At 40.6% G+C, this 22446-nt stretch overlaps 1 protein-coding gene across 6 annotated transcripts in view; it reads right to left on the reverse strand.

The window, feature by feature from the left end:
• Positions 1 to 22446, reverse strand: part of Pak1 (p21 (RAC1) activated kinase 1) — a 128654-nt gene that overhangs the window by 1438 nt on the left and 104770 nt on the right. For all 6 annotated transcript variants that reach the window (XM_090348481.1, XM_090348480.1, XM_090348483.1 and 3 more), the window contains 6 exons: positions 19690 to 19738; positions 14426 to 14538; positions 9851 to 9968; positions 9123 to 9222; positions 7651 to 7847; positions 4327 to 4464 (listed from right to left, as the gene is read on the reverse strand). In XM_090348481.1, the coding sequence (XP_090204607.1) occupies positions 4327 to 4464; positions 7651 to 7847; positions 9123 to 9222; positions 9851 to 9968; positions 14426 to 14538; positions 19690 to 19738 (715 nt within the window). The remainder of the gene's footprint in view (positions 1 to 4326; positions 4465 to 7650; positions 7848 to 9122; positions 9223 to 9850; positions 9969 to 14425; positions 14539 to 19689; positions 19739 to 22446) is intronic.

Consider the following 22446-nt stretch of genomic DNA (forward strand, 5'->3'; position numbering starts at 1 on the left):
CTTTAGGAAAGATACTGACTGATCAGAACCTACTGGTATACTGTTCTAGAAATCTGTTTAAAATACTATTTTTAAAACAAGTAGGGTCTCATGAGTTGTCTAGGCTGATCCTGTACTCATTCCTGGGCTCAAGTGACCCTCCTGCTGCAGCCTGCAAAGCTGGAACAATAGGCACATACTAGTGTGCCTAGCTTGGAATCTATGGTGGTATCTGTGGGTCACATTACATCAGGAAAATGGAAAAGGAGGTCTACCTCGTGGCCCAGTGCTCATTTCCTGGTTTTGGGACCCAACCTGCCTGTCACCTGGTTGGAAGGCTTAGCTGTGGTTTGTGATATAAAGTAAGGCTACCTCTGGGACTGGCCCCAAACACTTCCACCTTCTCAGACCTGATTCCCCTTCTTTACCTTCCTCCCCCCGCCCTGCCCATCTTTGTGCTGATAGGCTCCTGCATCCTATATTAGCTAAATGTACTTCCTCAATAAACGAGTTCCTGCCTTGACGGGTCTCCCTGATGCGTCTGATCGTCCTCTGACGAGGGAGGGTTAGGGGGCCGTCAGTCGGCCCTCTCCTTTCTTGGCTCTTCAGGGTCGGGGCATGTTCTTTCTATCCCTCCTGTGGGTCGTGAGGGGCCAAGGACTAAAAACCCCGACAGTATCCTTGAGTCCAGTAAAGCCAATCAATCCACCAAAGGTTTAAATAGTTCTCTCCTTTCCCAAGTCATTTTCATGGGCTGTATTTTGGGCCATGCTTTCAACAGTTGTTTTTTTTTCCCCCATCAGTTGTGGGACTTGAACTCAGGACTTGGGTGCTATCCCTGAGCTCTTTTTGCACAAAGCCAGCACTCCTACTCCTCTGAGCCACAGCACCACCTCTGGTTTTCTGGTAGTTAATTGGACAAGACTAGCTTTGAGCCACTGTCCTCAGATCTCTGCCTCTGAGATGTAGTATGAAAACTGCATCCAAGTTTTCAGTAAATGTGTTAGGTAAAAATGCAAAAAAAAAATCCTTATGCAACTCAAAGCCTCTTATCTAAAAAGGTTATTTTTTTCACATTTAGTGCAAAAGCTTTGTATCATGAAGGTGTAGGACATTTCCTCCATTTGATAAAGAAATGCAGGAATATATAGTTACAATACTTCCTTTTCTGTTATGGCTACCATGAAAGTGAAAAGCAAATGTAATGCTTAAACAAAACTTGTTAACTTGTGTAATTAGCATATCTGATGTGTAGCGATACACAAAGAGAAATATAGACACGAAAGTTCTCTGCTAAAAGCTGATTCATCATCATTTGGGACAGAGGCAGAATATTAGAAGGTAATGAGACAAGACCTTACTATTAAAAGAACAAAAGGTTTTGGCTAAAGCTTGAAGACATAAATGGCCATATCTCATTCTATGAATTTATTTCCACACATGTATTCTCAAGGAGAAACAGATATGAAAACTTTGTTATTTAAGCTGGGCATAGTGGCTCACACTTGTAATTCTCTCTCAGGAGGCTGAAGTTGGAGGAATGTGGTTCAAAGCCAGCCCGGGCACTAAGAATCCTGAGACTCTTATCTCCGATTAACCACTAGAAAACCGGAAGTGGTGCTGTGACTCCAGGGGTAGAGTGGTAGCCTTGAGCTGAAGAGCTCAGGGATATTGCCCAGACCATGACTGACAAGAAAAAAAAACACACAAAAAAGCCCTTTGTTACTTAAAATTCTCAAAGCTTTGGCTTTTAATATTTACCATGTAGAAAAGTTAAAAAAACCACAGTTTTCGGATCATGTTTCTACAACTCTCCTCTGAGTTGACAAAGAAGTAACCCAGCATCCAATTGTTTCTCTGAACAAAGTAAATTTGATAAGCCCTGTAAATCTTCCCAGTTCTGACACTTTTTTAGTGAGTCTGTAGAACAGTGGCCAAAAAGCATACAAACTGAAGCCAGACATAGGCAGAAATGCAGGACCCAAAATTTGTGAGTTATAGAATGCTGAAAAATGTACTAACTTCAATTTTCTCACTATAAAAATGGGAATTACAGAATCTATAATTCAGTGGATTGCTGTAAAGAATACATACATTCAGGTACACATGCATGCATACATATACAAGTGCTAAATATTTAAAATGTGGTAAACTATATTATAATGACTGGCTATATTATTAGGAAGAAAACTCTGGAGGCACTCACTGCAGTTTGGTAGCTAGTCAAGAATGATATCTTCACCAATCTCAGGCTTAGCATAGCGTTGGCACATTTCCCAATGCCTAAGGTTTCTACAATACAACTCATGTGAAAGATAAAGGAGATTCTATATTGGTCTGTTTTTTGCCAGTCCCGGAGCTTGAACTCAGGGCCTGAGCACTGTCCTTGGGTTTTCACAAGCCTAGAGCTCTACCATTTGAGCCACAGTACCACTTCTGGCTTTTTCTATATCCATGGCAGGCAAACACTTACCACTAGGCCAAACTCCAGGCCTTATATTGATCTGTTTTAAGGGTTACTTTGCAGAACTCTGATCTCCCAGCTAACAGATCAATGTTCTATAATTTTTTGTTTTGTTTTTGTTTTGTTGGTCATGGGGCTTGAACTCTGGGCCTGGATGCTGCTGTGAACTCTTCAGCTCAAGGCTAGTCCTCTACCACTTGAGCCACAGTACCACTTCCTGTTCTATAATAAATAACCCCAAATACAAAGATATTTACAATGCAGAAAAATACTTTAAGCTAATCAGATCTGAGTCAGCTCCTGGGTCTGAGATAAAACAGAGATTAACAAAACAGAGATTATAATCCAGTGCAAAGAGATGTTCATAACTAACACAGGGCAGTGAGCTAGGTCCTGCCCTGCCCGCTCTGCTCAGTTACTCTTGGGCTTCGTGATACACAAGTAAGTGACACAGCAGGTAGACCAATCACTACCACAAAGCTGATTAACAGTGATACTTAGAACTAAATCACTAGCAGATGCTTTAACAAAAGGACACTAGAAATGATTGTAATGAGACATAATTATTGAATACAAGTGATAAAGCCTCCTTAAAGGCAGGTTTTGCAATCATATAAAACCATTCTGCAGCTGGGAATGTGGCCTAGCGGTACAGTGCTTGCCTACCATGCACAAAGACCTGTTTTTGATTTCTCAGTATCATATTAAAAAAAAACAAACCCAGAAATGGCACTGTGGCTCGAGTGACAGAGTGCTAGCCTTGTGTAGAAAGTGCTCAAGGACAGTGCCCAGGCCCTGAGTTAAAACCCCAGGACTGGCAAAACAACAACAACAACAAAAAAAAACCCCACACCATTCTGTAACTTCAGGATTAGGTAAGTGGAATTTTAAAATTTCTTGGTAAATCTCTCTCTGAGGGTCTATATAACCTTGTAAACTCTCTACAAACAAGAAGAATATTAATGCAAACATCTGAGGTTTCCAAAGTAACGGTGAACACTCCAAAGACTGCACTAACTAGTCTCTAAACTTGCATTGCTTCGCTAAAAATATCTGAAAATCTAATTTAACTCCTCAGACAGCTGCTCCTTGAGACTCAAACCAACGCTGCCAGATTAATCAGGCAAAACAAAGGAGGTCTTAAAGAAAGATACTGAAGTTCAATAGGAGCTCAAGAAGTAAATTTTAAGGAGGATAGACAGAGGTTTTAACTCTTGCCATGCCAGGGATGGAACTCAGGGCCCTGTGCATATTAGGTAAGTGTTCTATGGCCCTTGTGTGGAGGCACAGTACATAGGGTCAAGCTGACTTTGAACTTATGATCCTATTTTTCTCTGCCTCCTAAGTGGTGGGATTTCGCATTTTACCTTGGGACCTGGATGCTGTCACTAAGCTTTTTTTGCTCAAGGCTAACTCTATCACTTGGGCAACAGCTCTACTTCTAGGGTTTTTTTTTTTTTTTTGCCAGTCCTGGGCTTGAGCTCAGGGCCTGAACACTGTCCTTGGACTTTCTCAAGGCTAGAGCTCTACCACTTGAGCCTCAGCACCACTTCTGGCTTTTTTTTCTATGTATGTGGTACCGAGGAATCGAACCCAGGTCTTCATGCATGCTAGGCAAGCACTTTAACCACTAGGCCAAACTCCCAGCCCCCCCCCCCTTTTTTTTTAAATAGGCATGAGCTACCAGCACCCAGCTGATGTGTAGTTTTAATAAGCTGAAGGAGCTAAAGGACTATTGTGACAAAAAGGTCCAGGGATGACTCCAATACAGTGCAATTGTGAGAGGAAGCCTAGTTCATTATTGACCTCACAGATAAAAATAAAATAGAAAGGGTGATTAGTGATTACTTAGCTTAGGCGCTTCCCTGAGGATGGGTAGTTACCTGCAGGAGCTCTTTAGCTGAGCCTCTCTTTTCCACATCCATCTCGAGACAGCGGTTTAAAAAGTCCCGAAAGATAGCAGACAGCTTCTCTGGGTTCTGAAGTTCTGGGGTCCCATTGGTGGCAATGAGGTACAAGGCCTGTCAATGTAAATGGAGAATCATGTTAAGGTTCAGCTCGAGTTTCACCTGGTCTCCGACATGCCCTCTAAAAAGACGGCCAGCTGCTGAATGCTCAAGGATATAAAGAGGCAACTGTGACATTCTGTAAAGAATATGATCTAAAGATCAGGTTTACCATTTAAAAGCCATATAACTATGTGTTTGCCACCCAATTTCCAACTTCCTTATTTATAAAGTAGTACCTGTGACTTGTGTCTATAAAAAAATTAAGAGTATATTTAGAAAGCACTTCATAAACTTATGAAATGAATTACAGACCTAAACATGATTACTTTTCTTGATTACAGATCTAGAAGGCTTGTTATTTATTTAGCTTGGTGAGTTAAACATTTGCCCACATTCTGGCAGAAATGATTGTTGGTGCCATCACCTGAGTAGTTCAAAAGGTGCCCTCCACCTTTGGGAGAGGATTCTAAGAAGGAATGTTCACTTCCCACATGCCTTTTCCAACTCTTTCTTGGGAAAGGTAAAGAAAAATACAGTAACAGAAAGCTTTTACAAGCGCTCAACACTTTAATTCACAAGGTATTTATTTAGCTCTTTCTCATTTAATGACCACAGTAACTCTAGGTAATAGTCAGGAAGGACTATCACACATATAACTATGCCTAGAATCACACCATTCAAAGTACATGTGCTCTGATTCTATCCTAGGCTTTTGCTTTTCCCAGCACTGGTACTTGAACTCAGGGCCCTGCACTTGCAAGGCAGACCCTCTACCACTGAGCCATACTTTTGATCCTGCTTTCACTGAGATAGGAGTTAACTCCCTGCTCAGGTATGTACCTGGGTGACAGTACAACTACCTTAGGCTTCCCATCATAGCTGGGGTGGATAGGAATGCACCACAATGTCTAGCTTTCCTCTGTTGAGCTGAAGTCTTAAAGACTTATCTGCCTGGTCTGGCTTAGAAATGAAATCCTCTCAGCTTCAGCCTTCCATATAACTTGGGAAGACAGTGAGTCCACCAGTGAGCTCAGTCAGCTACAGGTTGAGAAGACATGAAATTTCTGTCCAGGTCAGTCCCAATTCTCTCACTCCTAGCCCTTCCCAAGGAGCTAGGATTACAGAGATGAGCCATTTTACCTGACCTGACTCTCTTCTCCATCTTATTTGTACCACTCCACTGGCTATTGTCTTCAAATGGGCAAGGCCAGTTGGAGGCAGAGGAGGATGGGTTACATGTGCAGAATCAGAGAACAAAGGTGGGACCAAAGGGTAAAACTGGGAAGTCTCAGTTTGGTACTCTGAAGCCCTTTCCAATAATCAAAACTATCCAAGGATGACGTGAGCATGTAGGTAAGGGTAGATGTTTGCCTACCAGCAACAACACCAATTCCTTTACTAAAGGGGAGATAGATTAAGAAAAACAAAAGCCATCAGAATAACTTCCACAGTTCTCCTAAAACAATATTACCAACCTATGTACATCTCTGTTGATATACTCTGCTTTCCTTTCCTATTACAATAGATTGTCCATGTTTTCTCTAATGCCACTTATCTGCTCCCCCTCATCTAATTAAGACCACTACTCTTGGGGGAGGGAAAGTGGGAAGGGTTAACAATTTTCAGGAAGTAATGTACTCACTACCTTATGAATGTAACTATAATCCTCCTATATATTATCCTGATAATAAAATTTAAATGAAAATAAGACCATCACTCTTGCCATTGTCATCTTTTTTGTGCACGACCATTACCACATCTCTACTGGATGTTTCCAAATTAGCACACAAAATCATCTTTTAATTCACCTCTTTCTAACTTTACTTCATTTATAACTCTTTAGGAAGATCTGTCATCTTCATAGCAAAATTTCTTCAAGAGAAAAAAAGAAACATTAAATACCATCCCAACTTCTACTCTCATAAATTGGGCTTCATCCCTATCATTACTGACAACTGATCTTCAATGTCACTAATAAATTCCATATTGGCAAGTCCAATGTTTATTTCTCAGTCTCATTATACACTGTCACATTTGACACAGTGATCCAGTTTCCTTAAAATATTGTTCTCTGGTGTTCTAGACACACATCTCTGTTTTCTTTGCTGTGCAGGAACTCTTCTTTTTTTGGTGCTCAGGGTTCTGTCCCTCAATTTTTTATTCAAGGCCAGTGCTCTACCACTTGAGCCACAGAGCTACTTCTGGCCTTTTATTTATTTATTTTCTTGGTGGTTAATTGGGGTTAAAGAGTCTCACAGACTTGCCCAGGCTGGCTTCAAACTGTGATCTTCAGCTCTCAGCCTCCTGAGTAGCTAGGATTATAGGCATGAATCATTGATGTCTTGCAGGAACATTTTTATTTGATGTGAGCTCACGTGTCAGTTCTTGCTCTTATATGCTGAGCTTTCGGGAATCCTACTCAGAGAGCTACTGCCTATGCTTATGTCTTCCACTGTTTTCCTGTAGCCATTTCAAAGTTTCAGGTCTCAAGTTATCAGAATGTCTTGAATGTGATAGGAATAATCAAATAGTTACATATTTTGGGGAACAGGGTGCTGAGGCCTTCTATCATACTAAGTAGACACAAATACTGAATTATATATCCTTAGTCCTAACATTGATGTTAAGTTCAACAGTGTCAAGGTTTGCTGTGGTTTTTGGTTTTGTTTTTTTCAGATGGGATCTTACCTGGAGTATCCTCAAACTCATGATCCTGCTGACTCAACTGCACTAATACTGAGATTATAGATGCACAGTAGCACACTCAGTATGAGTGTCTACTTATAGCCATAAAAGATATCTATGTAGGCTGCTCATTCCTGAGTTGAGTTAGCCCTGGCTGGTCAGCGTAATAAACTTTAGACTTTTTTTTGGCCAGTCCTGGGCTTGAGCTCAGGGCCTGAGCACTTTCCTTGGACTTTCTCAAAGCTAGAGCTCTACCACTTGAGCCTCAGCACTACTTCTGGCTTTTTTCTACGTATGTGGTGCTGAGGAATCGAACCTGGGTCTTTGTGCATGCTAGGCAAGCACTCTACCACTAGGCCAAACTCATAGCCCCAACGTCAGACATTTTACAATTAAAAAAAAAAATTAAACAAAAACAGATGTCCATGTGAAAGCCTGATAGAGTAGCCAGAATCCCATTTTTAGGACAAGAGACAGTGGCCCAGAAAATTTGAAATAGGACAAATGACTCACCCTCAGAGGGTTTTCATTGAGGTATGGGGGCTCTCCTTCAATCATTTCAATAGCCATGATGCCCAGGGACCAGATGTCAACCTTGGGTCCATAGGCCTTTCGTGTTACAACCTCGGGTGCCATCCAATATGGAGTTCCCACCATGGTGCTCCTTTTGCTCTGTTCTGGAGTTATCTGTGCACAGAATCCAAAATCGGCTAGACAGAAGGAAGAGAGAAAAAGATAAAATATTTATGATACTCCTTATGCAAGTACTATTGCCTGCCCATGTTTCAAACTCTCTTGGCTCTGCAATCCTTGTCTCACCAACTAGGAGTCACTTGACCACCACCTTTGCTGTCATCTCCTACCCTATTCCCTGTTCACCCTCAACAGAGCAGGAGGACAATAAGAAACATCATCTCTAGCTTCCGACCTTTTCAAACTAGAAAGTCCAGAGATTGACATCCAAATAACACATTTCAGTCATGACTGCTTGACCCAATTGTGTGTGTGTGTGTGTGTGTGTATCTGTCTTTCTTTCTTTTTTTTGTTGGTCATTGGGCTTGAACTCTGACTCTGGGCCTGGCACTGTCCCTAAGCTCTTCAGCTACAACGCCACTTTCTATTTTCTAGTAGTTAATTGGAGATAAAAGAGTCTCATGGACTTTAGTGTCTAGGCTGGCTTTGAACCTCAATCCTCAGATCTCAGCCTGAGTAGCTAGGATTACAGGTGTGAGCCATCAAGCCTGGCAATAAATAATTCCTTATAATTAAAAATTATTACAAGAATCTCACACTAGACTGAAAATTCTTTGAAGGTTGGGAAAACATACCCTCAGTGCCCACCACAACATATTGCAGAATAGTTATTCAACCAAAATTTGTTTGTTTAAAGTAGAAAAGAATGGGAGAAACCATAAAAAAGATATAGGGTAATACTGGGGAATATACACTTCTTTACAGAGTCCACAGTATTCCCTGAAATAACAGACTCTGGTGGTTGTTGTAGTGATTGTTAAATGATTAATTATAATCCCACGGAGAAGGGCTGTACAAGGAGAAAAGTGTTATCATTCTCTTTGTCAATTCCTTATTTTTGTGCCAGTCTTGGCACAGATCCTAGGCATTATCCCTAAGCATTTTTGTTTTTATTTTTTGCTCAAGGCTAGTATTCTAACTCTTGAGCCACAGCTCCACTTCTGGCTTTTTTTTTTTGCTGCTTAATTTGAGATAAGAGACTCATAGGACTTTTCTGCCTGCACTACTTCAAACTGTGACCCTAGATCTCAGCCACCTGAGTAGATAGGATTACAGGCATAAGCCACCAACACTAGGCTCTTTATTTTTATTTTTTAAATTACCCTTAAGTAGTTGTATGAAGGGATTTCAATTCAACATGTTAATTTGTGAGTACAATGCATCAATGTCACCCTTTCATCACTGTCCCTTCATTCCTTTTTTCCCCCTTTCCCATCATTTTTAAGACTTACTTAACTTGACAGAGCCATCCATTCCCAAAAGAATATTGTCGCTCTTGATGTCTCTGTGAATGACTTGGTTTGAATGCAGGAACTCTAGGGCCTGCAGACACTGTTGAAGTGGCACAGGTACAGGGAGAAAAAACAAAAACAAAAACATATGAAACAAGACAGGAGAAAAACAATGAATCCAAAGGACTGGCTTTAGAATGAACCAAGACTTTTCTTAGCTAAGGATTTTTTTTGTTTTTTTTTTTTTTTGCCAGTCCTGAGCTTGAGCACAGGGCCGGAGCACTGTTCTTAGACTTTCTCAAGGCTAGAGATCTAATACCTGAGCCTCAGCACCACTTCCAGCTTTTTTCTATGTATGTGGTACCAAGGAATCAAACCCAGATCTTTGTGCAGGCTAGGCAAGCACTCTACTACTAGGCCAAACTCCTGGCCCTGCTAAGGATCTTTTAACATTCCATGCTATCTTTCATCTTTTAAGCTTCCTTTAAGCAAACATGTTCTTTCTATGTATTTTCATGTTTGAGCAAGTAGACATACAGAAGAGAGAGTAGAAGCAGTGAGGATAACCATGATGATAGAAATGATAAAATACAAGGCACTATGGTAGTGCCAAGACTAATTTCTCCCACTTCCCCAGAGCCCAGGCTGCAGGCTCACTGGATGCGTATCTTGTGAATAGGAAGACAGAGGCCACTTCCTGCTCAAGGCTTCTTTGCCCTTAGTCTTACCTCACGGCACACAGCAGCAATCTGTCCTTCATCCATACAGGTTTCTGTCACCACATCTGTCAAGGAACCTCCAGCCAAGTATTCCATGACAACCCATAGCTCATCTCCTACAAGGTAACTACAGGAGAACAGACAAAGGATAAAAATAATCAAAGGATAAGGAGCCATGCACTGAGTTTCAAAGGCTAAGGAATACGCATACAGAGTAAAACTGTAGCTTGATCAGCTGTGGAAGTCTAGATTCCTTTACTTTGGAGAAAAGCAAATCTGTGATAAGAAACACCAACTTTAAAGCATTTAAGCATACTCCTGGAAAAAGTACATATCTTTTGTGAAACCCCAAAGGGCAGAACTAAGAACATTATATAGGACATAGTGTTGGAATATAATAAAACCATATTTCATCACAATATAACTTTAGCCATCTACCCATTTCATTACCCATCCAGCTATGCTCCTAGAATTCGAAGGACTAGAATGACTCCCACAGCTCTCAAAGCATCTAAGCAGCATAAAGACATTCGAAAAGGCGGAAATTCAGTCTATGTTAACAATATTAGAAAGAACCATTTTTTTGTTTGTTTTGGTTGGTTGTGGGGCTTGAACTTTGGGCCTGGGCGCTGGCTCTTCAAGTCTAGTGCTCTACTACTTGAGCCACAGTGCCACTTGCAATTTTCTGGCAGTAAACTAGAGATAAGACCCTTCAGAATGTTGCTTCTCACTGTCCCTGTGCAAACAAGAAAACTATTTATGAACTAGAAAGTGGGCCATCACTAGACAGTGAATCTACTAATGCTATGCCTTGAATTTCCCAGTTTGTGTTGCTTCTAAGTCACTTAGTCTTTGGTCTAGCCCACTTGAACGAAGATCAGTTATCAGTTATCAAAAGATAACTGTTATCAGTTATCAAAAGATAACTGTGAATTGGGTAAAAAGTTATCACTACCATGAGCCTAATCTTTCTATAATGAACAAACAATACACATTTAGAATCTCTCACCCTTAGACTCACTGGGGGAAGACAAGGAGGATCCAAGTGACTATCTGTGGGCACTGAACAGGGCCCCTTTTGTCTGCATTATGACATGTCACTGTCAAAGCAAAGACAAAGCAAACCAGACTCAAGATGTCTCAAACACTTCATGGTTCCTGTCGGGGTCCTTCATCCCCAGTCCCTCTCTACTGGGGGGGGGAATATGGGGAAAAACACACCCAGACCAGGCCAAGCCGCGAAAGGAAGGGGCCCACTGTCCTCCTGCGCTCAGCCTTCTTACCCCGGAGCACGAACAGAGACACCAAGCAGCTTCATCAAGACAGGAAGATCTCTCTCCCTTTATTCCCTAAACCCCTCCTCCTTATATTGGGTGAGGGAGCCTATCAGTATACAAGATGGACAGGACAAAGAGATCCACGTGTTTTATCCCTACTACAAGCCTCAGCAGAAAGTTATTAGACATGGTGTTACTTGGCCCCCAAAAATTCCAATCTGCACATTAAAAAATTCTATCTCAAAGGAAAGCTCCAAGACTGCACATTTGGAAAAGAACAGGGTTGGAATTTTTCTCTGGGTCATCTCACAAAACCCACAGGTCCTCACTTGAGTTCTCAGATTAAGGATACCCTCATCTGTATTTAGAGGTATTTTTCCCCCATATCAGACCAGGTGTTATTTGAAGGCTTAGAGTGAGTGCTGTTTACTTCTGATTCCATAGTATAAGCCTCTGGTACATTAAGGTATGATCAATAAACACACCTACAGGTCTTCCGATCTCACTCCCAGAACATGAATCCTTCATTACTATGGTCCTACATTTTACTGTTTTTGTGCCTGTAAGATGGAAAATCAATTTATAAGATATGTCATATCCTTATTGACAGCTGTTGTGGATTAAATATGGTCTGTTTCCAGGAATTCTTGCACGATTTTATTCACTTACATCATATATTAATGGTAGTAAGAGAACAGAACCTTAATCTGACTACAGTTTTTAAAGGTGAAGATTCTGGAAAGTGATTAGGTTTAGATGAAACCACCACGATCAAACCCTGCTGGCTTCCTAAGAGGAGGACCAGATGCATAGACATAAACACACATGCTCCCAGTCTCCTGCCAGGTGCTGCTCTGCAGCGCCACAGGACTCTTTCAGCAAGAAGACCATTACTACAGGAGGCTCCTAGACTTCGTTCCTCTAAAACCAGGAGCCCAAATACATCTCTTTTCTTTATGAAGTGAGCCACAGTGCCACTTGTGGTCTTTTCTGTCTACATGGTACTGACAAATCAAACCCAGGGCTTCACGTATGCTAGGCAGGTACCCTACCACACTCCCAGCCCCTATAATACATTCTTAAGGAACTTAAAGATAAGTAATAACTATAGAGGATTCTTTAGCGCTACTTAGGACCCATGTCAAAGACACACAGCCATCTTCAAGAATAAAGCTTTCTCCTGTAGAGCCACCAACTTCATATATATAAGGAAGGTCAAAGTCCAACTCATTTCCTCTTTAAAGATACCAAAAAGAAAGCACAAAACAATACTTGGGAATGTGGGACAGGCAGAGGTAGCTGGTAATGCCACCCAAGTGTTAGAAAGAAACTCAATGAACACCCTAGTTTCACTTGCTCATTCACTAATTTTGGAAGTCATGTAGCTAGGTGATACATTGTCTCCCAGTAGAGTTGATGTAAATTAAAGATACCACCAACCATCATGACTAGAAATACCACACCATAAAAAGATCAAAAGGAAATCTTACCTAAATTCCTAGATCACTGTGGCCTATTCTCACACACGCATATACATATATATGCCTCCGTTTTGTTGGCTTATCTCTTTATCCTATTATTCCTATGTCTGTGACTCAGGTGTCTAGAGTGAGAAGCTGATTTATGAGCCAAGATCCACCCTCTCCACTCTTTGGCATTAATGCAAACTTCCTTCCCCATTTGCTTTCTCTTGAGCCACTAGGCTCATCAGGTGTCAATTCAATCAGATCTTCTTTTGGTTACATAGACAGTAAAAGAATCAAGATGCAGTAGAGCTCAAGACTTAGTTCAGTATCTATGATGTATCTCAAACGTGAGTAGGAAATTTCTTTTTTTTTGGTGGGTCATGGGGGATTGAACTCTGGGCCCGGGCGCTGTCCCTGAATTCTTCAGCTCAAGGCTACCGCCCTACCCCTGGGCCTGGGCACTGTCCCTGAGCTCTTCAGCTCAAGACTACTGCCGTACCCCTTGGGCCACAGCCCCACTTCCCATTTTCTAGAGGTTAGTTGGAGTCTCTAGTTCTTTAGTGCCCCTCTGGCTTTTGTACCTCTTTAGATCCTTGATCCTCAGATCTCAGCCTTGACCCTAGGATTACAGGCGTGAGCCACCACGCTTGGCAGAAATTTGATTTTTATAAAGAAAAGAATGACATGATAGAAACAGCATAGATATTGGTGCCAGGAATATTCAAATTAAAAACTGTAGTTTGCTATTTACTGACTTGCTGATCTCAGTTTCCTTATCTGTGTACTATAACGAAACTACTATGGTTTGGATATGAACTGTCCTGCATATATGAAGCTCATGTTTTTTGACTTGGTTCCTAGGCAGTGACGTGATTGAGAGGCGACTGAATCACGAGGGCTCGAATGTCATCAATGGATCAATCCAGTCATAAGTGATAATGATTGTTAGGTGGTGAAGCCTCAATCAAAGGTCACATGAGTGTGTCTTTGAAAGAGGTATCTTGTCCCTCTCCACTACCTCTCCCTCTCTCTAGCTCTGGCTCTCTGCCTCTTGAACACCATGAGGTAAGTGGATTTCCTCTGTGACACCTTTCTTCAATAATGTTGCTGCCTTACTGAAGGCCTAAGAGCAATGGAGTTAGCAACTATGAACTGAAACTTCTGAAACCCTGAACCAAGTAAGTTTTTATTCCCTGAAGTTTTTGTCACGGTGGCAAAAGGCTGACTACCTCACAAGACCACACCCAGCAAAGCCAACACAATGCTAACTACAATCACTATTACTGCACTGAAGGGAAGAATTTTTTTTGACAGGTTATAATGACAAGCTGAGATAATAAAAATGATATTTGTTGAAGACAGCTAAAAATTTCTACATTTGTAGTATAATACGAGGTAATGGATTTTTAGTTGCTACAACTTTAGGAGGCACCCTAAAAGTCCAAACACATGAAATCATAAAGTGTGCTGAGTTTGGCAAGTCTATCCCTCTCCACAGTGCTCTCTGACTGTAAATCAGAAATATTGATTACTGAGCACCCCACTTTAAAAGAATAGAAACACACTAGGAACTCCTCATGAGTAAGAGCAGGGCAAGGTAATACTCAGGATGTAGAAAGAGGTAAATACCTAGATACTGACTCTTGCAGGACAAACAGGACTAGGATCAGCTGTTAGAAGGCAGAGTGATAAGGTTCAGGATCACCCAGAGGATTTTCCAGCAATCAGGTGTCTGTTGTACAAGGTCAGACTCAAAAGAGCTCAACACCACAGCAGACAGAACTTGGAACTGTTTTACATGCCCAAGGCCCCAACCCTCTGCTGAGGCCAACCCATCATACCTGTCCAAGTAGTTCACAATATTTGGGTTCTTGTTTTCCCTCATAACCAGGATCTCATTAATAATCAGCTCTTTCTTCGGCTGCTGCTGCAGATTCATCTGCTTAATGGCCACCTGAAATCACAGTGCATTCAGTGTGTATTCAACATTTACTGTGCATATACTCAGTGCCAGATCTTAAGCACAAAGAAGACAAAGATAACTAATATATAGCATTGCCCCTCAAGTAATTCATAATTTAATGGTAGGAAAACAGCTCTCAGTCCCTGAGCCAGCACAATTATGAAAACAAAGGTTCTTGGGCCCCATGTGAAGCCTATTAAATCAGAAACCCTACTTTAAAAAGATCTCTTATTCTGATAATACTGAGGTTAGGATTAAACTTGTACGTACTTTTTTTTTTTTTTTTTTGGTTGTGGGGCTTGAACTCTGGGTCTGGGCACCACCACTGAGCTCTTCATCTCAAAGCTAGCACTCTACCACTTTGAGCCACAATGCCACTTCTGATTTTCAGGTAGTTAATTAGAGTCTTATGGCTTTTCATGCCCAGGCTCGCTGTGAACTGTGATCCTCAGATCTCAGCCTCCTGAGTAGCTAAGATTATAGGTGTGAGGCCCAGCTAGAAAAAATATTTTTTAACTGATGGCTGATGGTTCATGCCTAGAAGAATGATGGTTTGAGTTTTGGACAGAAAAGTCTGTGAGACTCCAGCTCCAAAATAACCAGCAAAAAAGTAAGGCTGGAGGTATGGCCCACATAGTAGAATATCAGCCCAAGTTCAACCACTGATACAGACCAAAAGAATTTTTTTTCCCAGAGCTGGTGCTTGAACTCAGGGCCTGAGCACTGCCCTTGGGCTTTCTCAAGGCTAACGCTCTACCAATTGAGCCACAGCACCACTTCCTGCTTTTTCTGTGTATGTGGTAGTAAGGAATCTAACCCAAGACTTCATGCATGCTAGACAAGTACCCTACCACTAGACCACACACCTGGCTCAAGAGAAATTCTTTTTAAAAATCACAATATATAGCTACTTAGGAGGCTGACATCTGAGAACTGCAGTTCCAAGTCAGCCTGGGCAGGAAAGTCCAGGAGACTCTCTAACAAACTACTCAGAAGCAAAAGTAGTTCGGGGATAGTGCCCAGGCCCTGCATTCAAGACCAACATAAAACAAAACAAACAAAAAGCAAACACACACACACACCCTACAATATATTAAAAGAAGCTAGAGCTAGGTATGCTTCTATATACATGTAATTCTAGAAGGTGGAAGGATCATAAATTTGAGGAGAGGCTAGGCTACACAAGAATGTGTTAACAACAAAGATAACTTTTCCTTCTGTTTAAAAGCATAATGGCTTCAGGTTGTCTAAATATATTCCTCAGCTCAATATTAAAAGTTTTCATGATCTCACTCTTACCCTACTCCCACAGAGCCTCATACACTAAGGATCTTTGTTCTGTTTAGAACATCTAACATCACTTCTACACATCAAAAGCTTTGTATCAGGCTAAAGGAAACCTCGTGCTTTTCTCCTTTTATTTATTTATTTTTCTTAAACTGGAGTGGTGGTGGAGATTTGAATTCAGAGTCTCATGCTTGCTAGGTTGGCATAATACCACTTGAGCCATACATCTACCCATGGCCTTTTTTTTTTTTTGCCAGTCCTGGAGCTTGAATTCAGGGCCTGGACACTGTCCTTGGATACTCTATCAAAGCTAGCACCACAGTGTCACTTCTGGCCTTTTTTGTGTATGTGGTACTGAGGAATTGAAGCCAGGGCTTCATGCATGCTACGCGAGCACTCTACCACTTGGCTAAGCTCTTGGCCCCTTGGCCTCTTACATATGGTTTTTGCTGGTTCTTTTTATTTTTTATTTTTTGCCAGTCCTGGGGCTTGAACTCAGGGCCTACGCACTGTCCTTGGACTTTTCTCAAGGCTAGAGCTCTACCACTTGAGCCACAGCACCACTTCTAGCTTTTGTCTATGTATATGGTACCGAGGCATCAAACACGGGCCTTTGTGCTTGCTATGCAAGCACTCTACCACTAGGCCAAACTCCTGGCCCCTTTTGCTGGTTCTTTTTTTTTTTTAATTAAAGAATTTATTAACATTGATTTTTACATCATATTTTAAATGACAAGTTTAACAAACAAGTGTTCAAGGAGGGAATCTCTATTTATAATCACTGGGACTTAGTATTTAGAATTTAATCAAAATTAGGCTAAGGGTTTGTATGTCATAGAAAAATATTAATTTATGAAATAAAACATTATGTCTACAGAGTCATAGGTTTTTATGTCTATATAGTTATGTTTATATTTCCATTACCATGTCCATAGCTTTGGGTATGCGGTTATTGAGTCCTCGCTCTTGTACTCTTTGGATTTAATAGCCAAATATTAAGGATACCATGTGCCTTTTGTTCCTTAGGCCTTTTGACTTGTCTCACTCAACATGATTCGCTCTAGATTCATCCACTTCCCTGCGAATGCCATTATTTTATCTTGTCTGTTAGCTATATAGAATTCCATTGTGTATATATACCACATTTTCCATTGTGTATATATCCATTCATCTGCAGTGGGGCATCTGGATTGTTTCCATTGCCTGGCTATTGTGAATAGTGCAGAGATGAACATAGCTGAGAAGGTGTCCTTATAATATCTTGGGTTTGCTGGTTCTTCTTAGAGATGGAGTATAGCAAACTTTTCTGTGTAGGATGGCACTGAAAAATGACCTTCTAGATTTCAGCCTCCTGGATTACAAGTGTGAGCTATCTGTGCTTAAACTTCTGGCATATTACCTTGTGTGAAATTTAGGAGTATATGGGTATGGGTGTGCAAGTGTATGCATGTGCCTATACATGAGTATAATTTCTAAACATTTGAATAAAAGCACATGGTCTCTTCTGCTTGATCCAGATAGATAAATAAGATGGACAGATGGACAGCTGTTCTTTAAAGAATATGAAAATTAAAAGCATGACAGGAGAGCATCAGAGGGTTGCTTTCTTTGTTTCCAAACTACACACACACACACACACACACACACACACACACACACACACACACACACACAAATCAGCAATGGACTCTATCTCAAAGGAATGTACTTTAAGTTGTTTGTTAAATATTTATTCCCTAGGTGCCGGGAGTTTGGCCTAGTGGTAGGTGCTTACCTAGGATGCACAAAGACCAGGGTTCGATTCCTCAGTACCACATACATAGAAAAAATAGCTGGAAATGGTGCTGAGGCTCAAGTGGTTAGTTAGAGCACGAGCCTTGTCAAAGTCCAAGGACAGTGCTCAGGCCCTGAGCTCAAGCCCAGGACTGGCCAAAAAAAAAAAAATTATATATATATATATATATATATTTATGTGTGTGTGTGTGTGTGTGTGTGTGTGTGTGTGTGTATTCCCTAGAAATATTTTCCCCTTTTCCTGCTTAATGGGCAAGAACATATGCATCTAATAGGACGAAACTGTCTTCCTAGAAGCAGCAAGAAGTATAAAGAATGATTCAAATTTTTATAGTAAAATGGTCTATTATATCTTCAAGTCAACTATGGATTGTTTTCTGCAGATGATATAATTATTAAGAAATAAAAATATTCCCTTTTTGGGGGGAGGGAGGTGTCATGGGGCTTGAACTCTTGTCCTAGGTGCTGTCCCTGAGCTCTTCAGCCCAAGGCTAGTACTCTATCACTTTGAGCCACAGCACCACTTCTGGTTTTCTGGTGGTTAATTGGAGATGAGAGTCTCAATGACTTTCTTGCCTGGGCTAGCTTTGAATCATGATTCTCAGATCTCAATCTCCTGAGTAGGTAAGATTACAGGCAAGATTAGTGGTGCCCAGCAAATTATTCCTTTTAACATTTTTTTTCCCATCTCTTCCATTCTCAACCTCAAATGAGAAAAAAAGGAGCAAGGCTTCCTGATAAGTCAGCCTCTTGACTTTCTATATGTAACAAAAGCTCTGCTCTTCCCAGTTGGATAATCCCCAATAATCACTCATTCATAAAGACAGAGCATCAGCTAAAGATTTACACTCCCTGGGGCAGGAAATAAGGCCTTCCTGACCACACTGCATTAGCCACCGCTAATGGACTTGCTTCCATTCATAGTTCTGTAACCACAGACAGCCACATAATGAAGTCAAGTGTCTCTTTCCCGTGACCAGCTTCTCACACAGGCAGCCTCCAGGATTTCCAGGAAGCACCTATCGTCTGCCTGCCTTCTATCACGGACCATAGAACCTATGAGGCCAGAAACATCACAAGCAGGAGCCTTGTGTACCTAACTTTAGGTCTACTGTGGCTTTCAAGATAGAAACACATAGTGTTAGGAGGCTAAAAAAACTAAAAAGGAAAAGTTCTCACTATCTTACTTATGTAAATAGAACTCCCCCATTCATCACCTTTATAATAAAATAAGCTAACCCAGTCCCTGTTAATCACTAAAAGCAAACTCTACAAAATGGTTATTTATGCAAACTATCCTAAAAATCCTTATCTATGAGAAGAAAGTATTACCTACCCTTAAGGATTCACTTTTTTTAGGACTAGTATTCTCTTTTATTTTTACCTCTGCATCAGAGTCACATCTTTAAAACTGGTATGTTAATAATACTTTTTCCTCACTACTATTTTACTGAGCACAACTTCCTGTTACCATTATAAGAGTCAGAATTCTTCTGGCTTAAGGAATATGAGGATCCTGGACACATAGTAATAGAAAGAACAGATTACATTAGACTAGACTAGATTAGGAGCCAAGAGACATGGGTTTAAATGGCTTATATTGTACAATTTCCCACTTGGCAATCACACAAGATTTCTTGGGCAATAACAACTTCCTCAAACCTATACCTCCACCTTTTTCTTTCTTCTTAAATGCTATCACTTACTTGGACGTCATCTTCATGCTCAATCACCAAATGCTGTCAAATCTAACTGCTAAGTAACTCTCAAATCCATCTACTTCATATGCTATTTAATCTAGATCATTGTCTCTTACCTGTAACTATACAATCACCTCTTGACTCACCTGGGCCACTCTTCCCTTACCAACTCAGTTTGTTTTCCAAATTGTAGTTATGATAACTTTTCTGAAAAAGTCTCATGTTAATCTGCTATTTGATTCTACAATGGTACAGGAAGAAACTACAAATGTCCTTGTTGAACTAAGAAGGACTAGAAACTATCCCCAAACAAAAAGGAAATGTAGAACTGAAAGGATAACAGGGGCTGATGGACACTTACCTCCTGTCCTGTGGCTACATCCATTGCAGTGTACACAGTTCCCGAAGCACTAAATAAAAGGGGGTAGGGGAAGGGAAAGGGAAAGAAACAGGTATTCAATGAAGTGATAACTTAAATGTAGCTCTAAACACAGTGTTAATGACAGCAGCAAATATAAGCCCTCTCCTTCTTTTTTTGTCGGTTATGGGGCTTGAACTCAGGCCCTAGGTGCTGTCCCTGAGCTTTGCTGCTCAAGACTGGGGCTTTACCATTTTAAGCTATAGCTCTACTCCTCTCATTCTTGTATATGAACAGCATTATTTGGTAGTAAACACAGCAACAGTATTCAGCTCCAAGACTCTATTCCATAAAGAATCTTTTTGTTGTTGATGTTGTTCTAGAGTTTGAACTTGGGGTCTTATACTTGCTAAGCAGGTACTTGACCTTTTACCCATTTTACTTTAAAAAAAAATGGGATGGTGCTAAGGGCTTAAAGTCTGGGCCAGGATACTCTACCACAACTAGAGTTCCACTTCTGGCTTTGTGGTGGTCAACTGGAGATACAAGTCTCTCATACTTTTCTGCTTGAGTTGGTTTTTAACAGAGATCCTTAGATCTCAGCGTCTGAGTAACTAGGATTACAGGCATAAACACTGTCTCTCTGCTACTTTGGTTATTTTTGAGACACAGTCACAAAGTTTTGCCTGCACAGGCCCGGACCATAAGTCTATTTATGCTTTTCTCTTCTTTTCTTTTGGTAATAGAAAACAGACTTATACAACCACAATCAGCTTTTTTTTGTTAAGATGAAGTCTCACTTACTTGAGAGGAAGAAGTAGGGATGACCTCAAACTATGATCTCCAAGATTTCTGCCTTCCAAGTAACTAGGATTAGAGGTGTGACCCACCACACTGGGTATCCAAAATGATCTTGACATGCACTTCCCACTCTGAAATTATGGGATATTATGGACCTATAATATCTAACTTTCAACCATTTACCCTGTCAAGAGGATATGTCTATTTTATTTTCTGTAGTTTGTATTATTAAATGGTCCTTAGTTGTTATATTTTCAAATATAAAATGATATTAAATGTATTTTCCAAATAAAAACATTCCCAGAAAATCAGATATTACTTCTGTCCCACCTTCTGGGTAAGAATAATACTGTTAAGGCTCGTAGTGCATATCTGTAAACCCAATTACTTGGAAGTGGAGGCCAGAGATTCATGTGTTAAAGGCGAAGTAAGTGTGACCCTATAAGGCCAACCTAGGCAGTTAGTGTAACTATTTCAAACACAAAATAAACACGAAAAGGTCAGGGGCATAGCTCAAGTGACAGAGGCTTTTCTGACAAGTGTGAGGCCCTGGGAAAGTGCTTCAAGTACTGAAGAAAAAAAAAATCCTAGGGCTGGGAGTTGGGCTTAGTGGTAGAGTACTTGCCTAGCATGCACCAAGACCTGGGTTCAATTCCTCTGTACCACATACATCGGAAAAAAAAAAAGCTGGAACTGGTGCTGAGGCTCAAGTGGTAGAGCTAGCCTTGAAAGTCCAAGGATAGTGCTCAGGTCCTAAACTCAAGCCCAGGTCTGGCAAAAAAAAAAAACAACAACAACAAAAAAAAAAAACAAAAAACAACAACAACAAAAAAAAAAACCAACAAAACATACAATATCCTACCAGACACACATGTATACATGTATGTATATACACATAAACAAACAGATGGAATATAGTGAAAAATACTATGAGAGTAATCACATTCATTTGTAAAAATTAGAACCCTCACTTTATGATTATTTTATAGTAAGTTACAACACATCTGTATCTATACATGCCATATCAACTACAGATGATGCAACCTGAAGACATCTACTCTTTTGCAAGAACACATTCAGGAAACTCCTGAGTGTTTACTTCCATGAGAATTCCTGTCAATTCAGGAGGAAAAGCCAATTTAAGAATGTCTTTCAGTTTAACCAGTACTCTTTATTGGAAGCCTCGCTACTGCCTGGAAACCGGTCATAAAGTAGTACTGGTTATCAAGTAAAAATGGCTTATTTGTATTAACAGTTACCTGATCATCCTGTCTGATCATTTTCTGTTACAAAGTGTATGCTAGAGACTATCTTCCTATCCTTTACCCTGCCCCGGATCATATCATACACACCTCCCTGAAAGGGTAAACCTGTACAATCCTCGGGGGACTGGACATTTGGTCTGTCTCCATATTACATTAGAAAGCTATTTCTGGTTTGTACCTTATTTCCACCTTTGAACTGACATAATAATAAACATGTGAAACATAACTGCCTTCAAGTCTTAAATGGGAGGGACAAGCCAAAATTGTAACAGTTCTAATTTATCACACTGGTACAACATTTACTTTTTATAAATTTATTTCAGTTTTTTATTTTTTGTTGGTTGTGGGACTTGAACTCTGGGCCTGGGCTACCACCTTACCCTTTGAGCCACAGCACCAATGCCACTTCCGGTTTTCTGGTGATTAATTGGAAGTAAGAGTCTCACAGACTTTTTAGTGCCCAGGCTGGCTTTGAACCCAGATCCTTAGATCTCAGCCTCCTGAGTATCTAGGGTTACAGGCCTGAGCCACCATGCCCAGCAACATTTACTTTTTTTAAGATATGGAATGAGGAAGTCTCAATATAGGTGATTAGTAAATATTTCATTCTTGCTTTAGCACCAACGGATCTGTCAGGGAAAGCAAACAAACAATATCTATTTATGTCTTATATATCGTTTGGGGGGGGCCAGTC

This window comes from Megascapheus bottae, chromosome 16, assembly GCF_031878675.1.
Source record: "Megascapheus bottae isolate mThoBot1 chromosome 16, mThoBot2.hap1, whole genome shotgun sequence".
Lineage (NCBI taxonomy): Eukaryota > Metazoa > Chordata > Mammalia > Rodentia > Geomyidae > Megascapheus > Megascapheus bottae.